The 13,020-nt window shown below is 37.7% G+C and overlaps 1 protein-coding gene and 1 long non-coding RNA gene across 2 annotated transcripts in view; both read right to left on the reverse strand.

Annotated features, from left to right (window-relative positions):
• Positions 1-821: 821 nt before the first annotated feature.
• On the reverse strand, positions 822-12,260 carry LOC135086699 (uncharacterized). Its single transcript, XR_010260570.1, has 2 exons — positions 12,133-12,260; positions 822-9,295 (listed from the first exon to the last, which is right to left on the reverse strand). It is a non-coding gene; the product is annotated as an uncharacterized LOC135086699 (long non-coding RNA).
• Positions 12,261-12,593: 333 nt separating this feature from the next.
• Positions 12,594-13,020, reverse strand: part of LOC135086944 (membrane-bound transcription factor site-1 protease) — a 52,402-nt gene continuing 51,975 nt past the window's right edge. Inside the window, exon 20 of the mRNA XM_063981769.1 lies at positions 12,594-12,631. Within this exon, the coding sequence (XP_063837839.1) occupies positions 12,594-12,631 (38 nt within the window). The remainder of the gene's footprint in view (positions 12,632-13,020) is intronic.

Here is a 13,020-nt window from a genome sequence, read left to right on the forward strand (position 1 = left end):
AGAAAAATGTTGCAAGCACGGGAAATAGTATTTAAACTATTATCACTCGTACGAAGTAGATTTTGTGGCGTCGAACCTTGGACCAGGCATATGGCTAAGCAATGAAATCGTACAGGAGGGTACAAGGAAGAGGGGCAGCCACATTAGGTAACACAGAGTCGTTCAGGAGAGTGCCAGGAAGAGGTGCAGCAACCGCAGTTAAGGAACGGCTGGGACGAACAAGGATAAGCGAATCAAACTCGTGAGCCTTGTTAGGCTTACACTGGTTAAGGCGACCCTTTACAAGGCTTGGAAGCATGTGGGTAACAAGCCATTCTACGTGGAGAGGGTCATTAATTATACGTATATTTTCTACTTTGCCGAACTTTAGCGCGAGAACGGTTTGTCCAAAACATATGAATTTGGTCTTATTCAATGCAGGATTAAGTGCCCTTTAACCGTCATGAAGACCACTTTTCGATAGGGTAAGTCCTTTACGCGGTATAACCGGAAAACCGAAAAAACGCCCCTTTCGGGGGCCTCCACCACTTAAGCACAACTCCGTCGAAGTCGAAAACTTAGGAGAGTCTTAATGGGCAACCAATGAAGCCATTAAAGCAAAAAAATCTTTTGTAGGAATTATTTCCGATTTAATCAATTTTTGTGTTTAATTCTACTGGCCTAATACTTATCTAATGTTAAAGGATATCTAGAAGTCATTTTTTATTATCGCCATATTTGGTTGGAGACGACTACCTGCCCCAGTGTGCGTACCTAAACAATTTGGTGCTAAACAAAAATATGTCATTCGTGTAACATGCAGATAGAAAATTAAACCAAAGTTTACGATCCGTACATGATTTATTTTATCAAAATCTTTTAATACAAAATCATAAAAATGTAAGTTGCTAGGTATTAACACAATAACAGTCAAGAATCACGAGTTCAAGATACAGTCTGGTGATCGAATACAATAACGAAACTAATTTACACGTTAACATAAATTCTCACATCAATATTTCAATCATACCATTAACTTTTTCTTTGGCATTACGAGTAAACAATCTTTAGGTATCGTATGCTACTGGTTACAGTTAATTAACAACTTAACTCAATAACTTTCTTAACCAAATATAAATAAGGAAGAGAACCTAACTTTGCGGTAATCGCAAAATAAAAAATTATGACCCATAAAAGACTGATTTTAGTTTGAAAAGGGGTCAGAAGTTTTTATTGTACAATAAATCATAATACGTAATTAAAAATGTAATGTGTTTCACAATTTGTTGAGTTATAATGAAATATGTTACCGTCACTGCTTGCCATGTGTGTCGTAACTTTATCTTGTGCTTAGTTAACTTATTCCGAAAACATGGAGCAATGCACTTGTGTGTTTGTGTATGTACGAGTTTAAATTTAGAAACGAGTGACGCTCATACAAAAAATAATAAATTATAAAGTAAAAATCATAGCATGAACTGGATTTACCATTATATCTTAACCTATATTTGAGCCTTACTTTGTTTAAAGTAACATAAAGTGCCTCGACTCTATGGACTCTGTCCTTTCCAAGAAATGGCACTGTAAATACATAAGTATTTTTCAATAATCGTGCAAACTTTAGCCATCACTTAAATATCGCCATAAAAAGATTTTCGGAAAAGGAAAATAAAGCATACCAAAGAATAAATAAGAAGCATAATTAATAGCTAGGCTTCGCATTATTTAATAATCATTTTTTTTTTAAGTGTTTGTTTCCAACATGAAATAACTATATCGCAGAACCAAATTAATACGCAACGGAAAACATATTGGCTCTTAATGCATACTTATTTTAAATTATCTTATTTCCTACTAATTGTTATTATAAATAAGATGTGATACCTACACGTAGATACAGTTATACAGAGTGCTGAACTCTGTCCAATTAATAAATAACACAATTATTATGTAAATATTTTTATCAGTAGTGTCAAGCGTCAATCAGGCTAGTCTATGCCAAATCCAATGGGGTTAGTTTTGGTTTCACGATTTATCGTCTTGCTGTACAATAACTTTTGGTAGGAAACATTTTATAAGAAAGTGTCACAAGTATGTACGAAGTAATTTTAATAATAATTTAATTTTAACAATATGCAGTGACAGTATTTTTGTTTTTACAAAATTATTCTGTACACTCGCTATAAATATAATAATAATATCATGATAGTTTCAGTAGTGCGCAAACATTCTAACACGACCTTAGTGTGTTATTGGAAAGTTATCGGGAAATGGAAACATCCAGTGTTTGTTTACGTTAGGGGTGGATGAAAGTTCACGCTTGACGCTACGGATTGATTCAAATAATACTAGGTACTTATATAATTTTTATAATTATTACCGTTTAATGCCGCAGCGGAGGATAAAATTATTCAATTAAAAGTACATCTTACAAATCTACGATTATAGTGATTATCATATTATGCATATAATTTAGGGAATAAATTACTACATACTACCATACAAAGAACGTTCACATACAAAACTTTAATTTGTAGGTGCTCACCTACTATCATCGTCATATTACATTATACGCATTGCGTACTTTTTTGGTTCAGTTTTCAGATTCATTTCATCGAGTCATTTAAATTACAAAAATCTGATCGACATCGACAGTTGATCTACAAAATTGGGAGTTGTAAAATTAGTTAATGCAAAGTTAACAAAGTGCTACAGTTTGAGCTTAATCCCAGAATACGTATTTATTTATATACGAAATTAAATAAACAATAATACCTAATGGTGTTACATTTAAGCCCTTCCCAAAACCGTTCAGTCCTTCATTACTCATATTAATAGGTAAATCTATACTAAAGTTTTTAAGTAGATTACATGCATTTCGGGAACTACTGGTCCAAATCGAAGAATTATTTTTGTATTGGATAAATCTATTATCGAGGAAGGTTAATAATATGATATTTAACATCACGCTACGACCAATAGGAGCGAAGCGCCAATTAAATATGTTGGAAAAACGAAAAAATATTCAAACTACATATTTTCACGTGTAGTACCTAAAAATTTGCATAGTTAGTACCTTATAGATTGGACGTCAAAATAATTCGGTATCTACGTATGTAATTTTTTCCCCTAATTTAGTACATACTTTTAAAGGGTCGAATCAAAATATTTAAAAATCAAGTCGAGAGTATATTAAATACATACATAAATACTTTCCCAACTACCCTCAACTAATTTTGCGAGATTTATAATCCCTAATTTCGTGAAGTCCATCATATGAGCACCATCTTAAAATCCGCATTTTTATCCAATTTACCCTTAAAGCCGTTATCTTTAAAAACTTAATTTGAACTAATTACTTTACTGTTTCACATTGTAATTACTTGGCCCATTCATACAAAAATATGGGCCGTGCCAGTCTTGATCATGGCTCAAAATGTACGTAAACAATTTATAATTGTAAATAAGTTATGAAATTTGGGGGTGTATGTAGTAAATAACAAAATACACTCACGAGTACTATATTACGATAACATGAAACGCTACAAATGCGTATAGACATAAAGATTACTTGATTAATTTACGTACGACGTTCTTAAAACTAAGCTATAAACTATGAAGAGGCCACCTTAATGGACAGATAGATCCCTCACCCGGCATCATTCTACCGTGACACACAAAATCTAATTAAAAATATGTAAATTATTTCTGTGGATGAAATATTATTCTAGAATGAAGCGTAAGACATGCATGCACAAGGAATTATCCTAATCGACAATCGCAGGCCACACCGTGGGCTAAGTTTTTGAGAAGTATTTTGAAATGGACACGCGTCGTGTGGCATGGTGTGGTATATAAATCATCCACGAGAAATGTCTAGGCCCAAAGTATTGTGCCATATGATGCAGCCCTCACTCGCGTGATGATCCAAAGGAGTACTTGTCTAGCATGACATGAAAAACTTAAGGGGGATACTTTATTTTTATTTTTTAATAGGACAAACCGGTTTTGACGAATTACAAGGTACTTTCTAATGAAAATCACTGTTAAGAACCTAGGTACGTCCAACTTAGTAGTGAGTGTGGCTTGTGATTATCCTGTAATTTTTATTTACATTTAAATGCAGCGAGAACAACGAAAACGATAACGTGATGATACCTCATAAATGAATATGAAAAAATTTAAAAATATTGATTACGATGCAACCAATACTAATTTAATTTTTTAGATAATTCCGAAAATAAGGTACAATGGCCTTTATAGGTTACACATTTTGGATTATTAAGTAAATAAATACGTAAAATCAAAGCAGGAACTTAAAATGACTTTCCAAAACTTGTCAATTTTGATTTACACGTTATCAAACAAACTAGATAGCAAATACAATTTATGGAAGAAGCAAAACAATGCTGCATTTCTGATTTCTTCGATTCTTCAGGCACTCGGTGACCTCTTAAGAGGGCGTCCTCTATAAGTTTTAACAGTTAAACGAATCACTTCGAAAAACACTTGGCATCGTTTTATATGAATACTTTTTAATATCAAGTGCGCATAAAATATGCGTACGGCTCATTACCAGTAATTTCATGTGCATTCATCTAACCTTAAAAACTCTATAAAGTAGCATGCCGCGCGGTTCTCCGCATGCATGGAACCTCGTGATCGGTTGCCACCGACCCTCAAGGTGTCACCCGCCGCTGGATAACTTATAACTTTCATCACTATAATGCCACCGACATTTGTCAAGGTGGCCACCACAAGCAGTAGTTAGCTTTACCATGAGCTTACATTAAATACCATGAGCTTACATTAAATTACGTTTACGTTAGCGAATGCAATAAATCTGTGGCATATTTTAGTTCTTGAAAGCAACCGCTAGGGGCGCTGTGCAATCTGTCACATATTATTACTAGCGAGTGCGTTTATTGTGAACTCAATGTAAGCTCACTGGATCAAGTTGTTCACGTAATAATGTATTGCTGAACTCTGCGCGTCCAAGTGGTCGAGACGTGGCGGACTACAACTTGTGGTGGCGACCTAATGTACAGTGGCGCTTAAAACGAATACAATACAATATTGTAAGTTAAATGAACATGCCCAAACCAAAACCTTTACTCGAAACTTTAAAAATGTTTTGTTTTACATAAGATAAGTCCACCGCGGGGGTGGCATCGGCGCCATGCTTGTCCGACTACAAAAAACAAGTTACTAGAAGTTATGATTGAACTGGAATAATAACTGAATATTGAAAATCACCAACATCATTAACTTTAAGGTTTTTAATTTTATAATCTGATTACATTTAAACAGATTTCGAATTTTAAAATCCACAAAACGCAAAAGGTAGAAAGAAGGTCATCACAATATTTAATTTTGATAGCTTTGATGTGAATTTTTGACTTTATCAATTTAAAAAATATCCAAGTCCAATCAAAAAATAATAATTCGGCACTACGTGATATTATATTAAGTAAAGGCACTAGGTGACCTGTAACAGGGCGTCCTCTATACCTTTGGAAGGTTAAATAAATGGGTACGAAACTCTTAGTATTATGATGTGTTATTTACAGATACTAAGTCATAATGCCAGTAATTTTCATGCGCATTCATCTAACCTAGAAAGATATAAATTAGCATGCCGTGTGCGATCTCGCAAACTACTTCTGGAATCATGGTACCTCGTAGCCGACCGTCAGCCGACCCTCAGGGCCACACCCGCTGCGAGTGACTTATGTCAAAGAAACATTTAGCGTTCAATTTATTGGAGAGGCCTGATATTTGCATATTTTCTCCCTTAGTCTCCTGTTACTGGTTACAGAGACTGATGTTCAAATTACGTTCGTTGTAAAGTGTTTTGAAGAAATAGGGCATTCGACACAGCCAATCATTGATGTCCTTTTGAAGCTGTCAAAACTAAACTCTCCCATAGATTTTGTAGGGAAACAAGTCTCTAAATTACATGATGTTCACATTAGGTTAGTTACGATACCTACTGATGTTGTGGTTGTGATGTGTTCTTAAGATATTGAATATTATGTTTCTTATCATAAAGCACTGCTGCGATGTGGCTCTGTGCCATGCTTTTCCGTGCAGGCGTATGTACAAGCCATAACATAAGAAAAGCAGTTAAGGCTGATTATTATTACCTTTTCATGACATCACGATTCAAAGAGTGACCGGTTCTAATCAGCTTCAACAAGGAACAAATACAACTTTCAGAAAAGGCCAAAAAAATATCTATTTATCACATAACTAAAATTTTAAGGAATTTGTGTCAAAGTTTACTCGAAAGGCATACCAAATAAATGATATTACAAGATTTTTTGGAATTTTTGATAGAATTTGTCTTTATTATAACCCAATTCAGACTTCACATCGAATGATAATTAATAAACATTGAATAAATTATAATTTTATGAAGAAACTTCGATAAAAATGGCTTGTGACGCTCTGCTGCGTAATGAGCATAGATACCCATTACAATCTTATAATTACTTACTTATAAATAGACATATTTAAGTATAGCGAAGCTTACATGTGAGGGGTTACAAGTGAAAATCTAAATAATCGACATATTTTTACGGGTGCTTTAATAATGCAATATCGGTGCATAACTTGAATTTGAATTTTAAATCAAAAAAATTAGGAACGTGTGCCCATTTTCTTTCTAAAAATAAAAAAATGTGAGAATTACCAGGAATAGGGCTGCTAAATACCATTTTGACAGATTAGGCAAAACTTTTTTAATGCATTAATGTTTTTGATAAAAACTAAAAAAAAAAAAACAATTTTCGTCACAACCTCCCCACATAAACTACTAAAAGCATTGAGAAGCTGCTAACTACAATAATAATAATTTACACGCTTTACGAACTAGTATTAATGAGCTAGGCGATTATCTTATGGATTATTAATTAATAATTATTATTGCATTTGAATTATTACATCTACGTCGCAATTTAGGCTGTGGCTAACTGGTTGTGACACATCGTGATGTGTCGCTGTAAGGCTCGCTGATCACCGAGAGGCCAGCGATACTAATAAAATAAATAAAAAAACACTTCCATAGTCTATAAATTCTCCACATTATAATAAAATCATTAGTACATGATGACGAAATTCTAATAAAAAATAAAAAGGAACTAAAAATAAAACAAAATCATCAATGAACCTTTGGCGGATGAGTCCAGAATTTTGACCTCAGTTGTTGTAATACAACCCACACGGCAAATTGTCAAGGTGCGGTGTACAGCGAGCCTTACTTGTATATCTTCCTTACTTGATACTAAATCCCTACCAAACTAGCGATATTAGTGAATGTTCACATCACCCCGCAGCGTAAGTGTAATTGGAGAACAATGGTATAATAGAAACTCAGTCAGTAAAAAAAGATTAAATTACTAGTTGATATTGCGTGGCCGAAAAGGTTTGGATCAAGCTTGTCGTGTTGGCACGTACAGAGGACTAAAATTAAGATCAATCATTTCTCTCGTTTTTGATTTGATTAAAACCTGAACAAAATTATGCAATTATGAATGGTAGAGGTAAAACGCTGCTGACTTGCCCAGTGGAAGCAGTTATGTATTTACTTTACTTTTGTGTTTTTAACTTGTCTGTTTATAACCCAAAGATAATAATTTCGATTAATTATTATTATACTTATTGTTGGTGAGCTTCTTGGAATATAAATTTAAGTATGTGGACAACAAGTTATTAATAAATGGAATTGATGTTACATTCCAAATATTTTTTCTTCTATTACATGCTTATAAAGACGTTGCCGACATGATATGAACAATCACAAAATTTTATATAAATCGCGCTACAAGGGGGTCAAATATAAGCTTTTCGAAATCTAGCATATTTAAAAGTAACAAATGCTCTAAAACTAGGTGCAAATGTAATATAAACTTAATTAATAGTAAGTATTAAGTAGATTGGCACAAATATCAAAATTTCCGTAAACTTACCGTAAAAATAATTCATATGATTTGTTTTTTTTTTCGTAACAACTCATAGCGCGATCTATATAAAGATGTATAGATGAAAGGCGTTGATCGCGCGAAAACGCATCTCAACGCATTATCTAAACATGACCTAATTACCTTATGCTATCATCACTACGATAATATCAACTCTAAACGGTCACAACAAAGATGTCAAAAACCTATTTGAAAGCGAATTTACAAAGCTATAGCTGCTATTGCATGAAACCCGTAGTTTAAAATCTAATGGAATAGATAAAATTTTCCTTTTATGTTTCTTTCTCTTCCGCTTAAATCTATCTGTCAGTGGCTCTCTTCCTACATAAATATCAAAAGTCTATTGATGGTTACATTGTTATCTTAATTATCACTATGCTATACACCAACAATTTAATTTGTTTAAAACAACTGGCGCGGATCAAGTAAATTATTGAATAAGCGTAAATTTATCGTTTGTTTTAATACAGCCGCTGTATTTGGAACGTAATCGCAGTTTTCAATAAACACTATCTATAGGCAAATCATATTCATAAAATGTTTTAGGCCATTTCAGACCAAACCGAATTGCAGCTGCCGATGAAAAGGCGGCAATAATATTGTGCGATTGCCAGTATGTTTTAAAAACAAGTGGAATGTATTTCACATCTATAAATATTCTAAAATGTACTTTTTTACCTATTTTGTCACTTATTAATTTTAAGTTCCATTATAATGTACCATTTTACATCTACGTCTACTAAATCAATTTTAGAAAGTGGTCCAAAAGCCTTTAGGCCGATACATTTTTGTTTAAATTCATGTCATAGACAATAGATTTTGTATAAAATTTTGACAAGACGCGCGATAGGAGAAATCACTAAAAGGTACAATATTCCTCTAACAAACCTACTGATTGATGGCTTATTTGCACGTACAAGTGTTCATAAAGATATGTCTAGATCTAATTACGACACTACTACTTAAATTGCACATTTTTATCATTGACATACACATAACACACACGAAATATTGAGTCTTTTCTGCGGATTAAACGGAGACTACATTGTATGTGAGACCGGTTTGTATCGGTCAGGTCAGGTCATCAAGAATCCGCTAGTTTCGGCTTCCTTACCTCGCGCACTGGTGTAGGTACTGCCTTGTACAGCCTAGTGTAACAAATTGCGATTTTCCTCGACGTAAGCGGCAAGCCGCATGAGGTTGACGTCAGCGAGGGCCTGGATCGAGTCGAGGAACTCGTCGATCGACTCCATTGTCAGGTCAGGCCCGCGCTGAGGGCTGTGACGAGTTTTGCCTCCAAACTTCTGCCGCTCCTTTGTTCGGTGCGGCTTAGCCTGTAAAACACATTCATTTTCCGTAAAGCATCTATCATGATTTATTTTAGATGATTTTAACTTCAAAGATGCAGCGTGAGTCGTAGGTAATTAGAATGAGGATCATTTCGATTTTTAGCTGTGAATGCAGATTTATAGGGCTAAGAAATCCTTAATACACAGTCCAAAAATTTTTGTTCTACGACAAAAATTGACGAAGTTATGGCCAAATTACTAAAAAAGTTCACTGACCGCCCGGCGCGGGACCGTTGACGTCACTGTATCCGATCCGAACGCTGCCGGCGTACTGCGTGGATAGAAAATATTTTTTTCTAGCCAAACTATCAGTTTGAGAGAAAAACTTGTAATGACATATATTCATCAGAATAAAGTAAGCTATCGATAGGTAATTTTAAAAATAGAAATTGTGAAAAATAACGCAAAAAATCCATACGCTCATACGATTCAATGGAACGCAGAGACGCGATTGGGGTCTCCGCGGTGGTATATTTGGCGATTTATTCAAATAAAGTGTTCATAAGTGTTGTTAGAGTCATATCTTCTTCCAAGTAAAATATAAAAATGTATAAGTATTAATTTATTTACTTCTAACAATAAGGTATAGCTGAGGCAGATACACTCTGCCTAGGCTACAAGACATTTCTATGCAGATCATTTCGATGTACACGCAATACCTACCTGTTATTTAGTTTTTCTGAGTTAAACCTACGTACCTACCTATCTATTCGCCGTTCCCATGGGCGGACCAGCTGCTGCAGGAAAGGACAGCTGCTCCCTCCTGGAAATCTATTTAATCTTAGCCTAGAAGCTGGGTATGACTCCCCCGCCCCCCTCCTCTCCCCAGGTCATAAGCTGGGCATGACTTCCCCCTCGGCCAGAAGTTGGGTATGATTCACCCCCCCCCCCCCAGGCCCGAAACTGGGTATGACTTGACCCCTCCCTCTCCCCCCAGGCCAGAAGCTGGGTAAGGCTTGCCCCTCCCCCCAGGCCATAAGCATAAGCTGGATATGACTCCCCTTCGGCCAGAAGCTGGGTATGACACTCCCCCCCCCATGCCAGAAAAGCCAGAAACTGGGTATGACTTTACCCCCCCCCCCCTCCCCCCAGGCCAGAAGCTGGGTAAGGCTAGCCCCCCCCCAGCCCATAGAAACTGGTTATGACTTGACCCCCCCCCCCCTCCCCCAGGCCAGAAGCTGGGTAAGGCTAGCCCCTTCCCCCAGTCCATAAGCATAAGCTAGGTATGACTCCCCCTCGGCCAGAAGCTGGGTATGACTTACCCCCCCCCCCCCCCCCCCCCCAGGCCAGAAACTGGGCATGACTTGCCTCTCCCCCCCTCCCACCAAGGCCAGAAGCTGGGTAAGGCTTGCCTCTCCCCCCAGGCTATAAGCTGGGTATGACTTATCCCCCCCCCCAGGCCAGAAACTGGGTATTAGCATCATATTATGTATTATTATGTTCAATACAAACAATCATTAAGTTACACTCACCCCAACCGCGTCTCCGCATTGCATCGAATCCTATGAAAATGTGGTTTTTGGACATAGCGACACTTAATTTTCACAATTTTTATTTTTTAAAATTATTGGTCGATAGGTTACTTTATTTTGATGAATAAATGTTATTAAAAGTTTTTTTCTAAAACTGATGGTTTAACTGGAAAAAAATATTTTCCATCCCAATAGTACGCCGGCTGCGCTCGATTCGGATATAATGACGTCACGCGGCCCTGCGTACGTTGACTTTTAGCGGCAAAAACGGCCTATGTTTATTACTTAATATCTTCGTAAGTAATGGTCCGATTTGGATAATTCAAAAAGATATATCTTTCTTATGTCTTAAAGATTAACGTAGATACTAGTTTTATTGAATTTTCTACAACAGTACTGATCCTCATTACACATTATAATGGTATGTCTCAGAAAACTTCAACGCGAAGATATTAAGAGTGTGAAAAAGTCTGAAAATTTCCAGTCCGGCAGGAAACCTCGAGCACATCAAAGGTCGTCCGCTAAAACTTACGCGGACGCCCACACGTGTGTTTATCGAAAAATAGTATGAGCAGCGCAGTGTAGTGCGCAGTGTGACGTTTACACACGAGCGGTGACGCAATGGGTGTACATTTCCTTGCATTCATAGGCGGGTGACGTCTGGAGCGGACACCATTTTTTTTTATCCACTACGAGGAAGCTCTTGGCCTGTATCTTGGCCTTATTTACACTTCATGAAGCACAGTAGCAAGTTAACTTGCTTCATCGACGAGTTAGGTCGCTTATGTCGTTTGAACGACAAACGCGAGTTGAGTAGTAAGTTGTTGATTATGTTAAATTGAATAGATCGCGATCCTACTTTTCAGCAAGTCTTGTGCGAAGTAGCCCCCTCTTTCGCTTCTACCGCACCTTGCCAACTTAACTGGCCGGCATGTAGACGAGCGAGTTTAGTACAGAGTCCATACATTTGTAGACTGCGGCCGCAGCAACTTATAGTATTCACTCGCCTACTTTTGTACACTACTTACAACTTACTACTTATTACTTAATCATCTTACCACCAACACCACAACCACCATCTTACCTAAGTCTGTCGCCATAACAACAATGTTAACAGCATTGTTGTGTTCCGGCAGTTAGAGGTAAGATAGCCAGTTCCTCTGTGGTTGAGGATTCCGGGTGAAGCTCGCTTCCACCTTCGGCCTGATCGTCACTTACCATCAGGTGAGATACAGGCCAAGAGCTTCCTTGTTGTGAGTAAAAAAAAACTGATTTCTTAACTCGCTACTGTACTTAATAAAGTGTAAATCGGGCTTTAGTAAAGTCGAATAGCAGACGGCGTACTCGCACCTTATGCTAGGTGGCCAGCGCGAGCAGACGGCGCCGGCGCAGCTTGCGGCCGCAGCGCTTCCACAAGGCGGCCATGCAGTAAGCGGCGGCGGCGATGAGCAGTAGAGTCAGTGCGCGCCGGTACGGCGGCGTCGTCACCGGCTCCTCGCCGGGGTAGTAGCGCGACGGCGCCGCGCCGGCTCCGCGCCACGCGCGCGGTGCGGGGTCGGTGCCTTCTATTTCTGGAGCACCTAGTGTACAAAACAGAAAGATCACATCATTTACATAGTCGTCTCTTTAAGATAAGGGTGTTTCCAAGGAAAATGCTGTGGGGTTATCATTTGGGTCCATTAGTAGAAGGGCTGATTGAGCAGCGGCATAGAACAGACCGTAACCAGCTACGGCGGGCCGAGCATCCTATTCTACCAGGGCCATGAGGAGAAAACCTTAATAAAAAATAAAAAAACAACTGATGGAGGGGATTAGGGGTCGCCACGAAACAGGAGTGGCTCGGACTGAGCTGCGCAAGAATCTCCAAGTTAGCACAATAACTCGCAGCTCCGTTTCATTGGGCTCTGGTGGCCACCGTTTCAGGTTTGAGTGGGTAGGCCCCGTTCTTCTGGCAGGGTGAGTTCTACATAACCTATTGGTCGTTCCCATCGGCCAGTTAGTATGCGCAAAAATTTTTCCGACGTTAAAAAACATTAAACAAATTACAAACGAGGGGTATTAGACCTAGATAATTAGGTAATCAAGAAGAAATGGTGCCAACTGAATAAAAAGCTGAAGTGGCAATGGGCAGGGAATATAGTACGCAGAACTGACGGCCGGTGGAGCAGTAAGGTTCTGGAGTGGAGGCCACGTACCGGAAAGCGCAGCGTAGGATTTCCACCCACAAGGTAGAGCAAC

This window comes from Ostrinia nubilalis, chromosome Z (genome assembly GCF_963855985.1).
Source record: "Ostrinia nubilalis chromosome Z, ilOstNubi1.1, whole genome shotgun sequence".
NCBI lineage: Eukaryota > Metazoa > Arthropoda > Insecta > Lepidoptera > Crambidae > Ostrinia > Ostrinia nubilalis.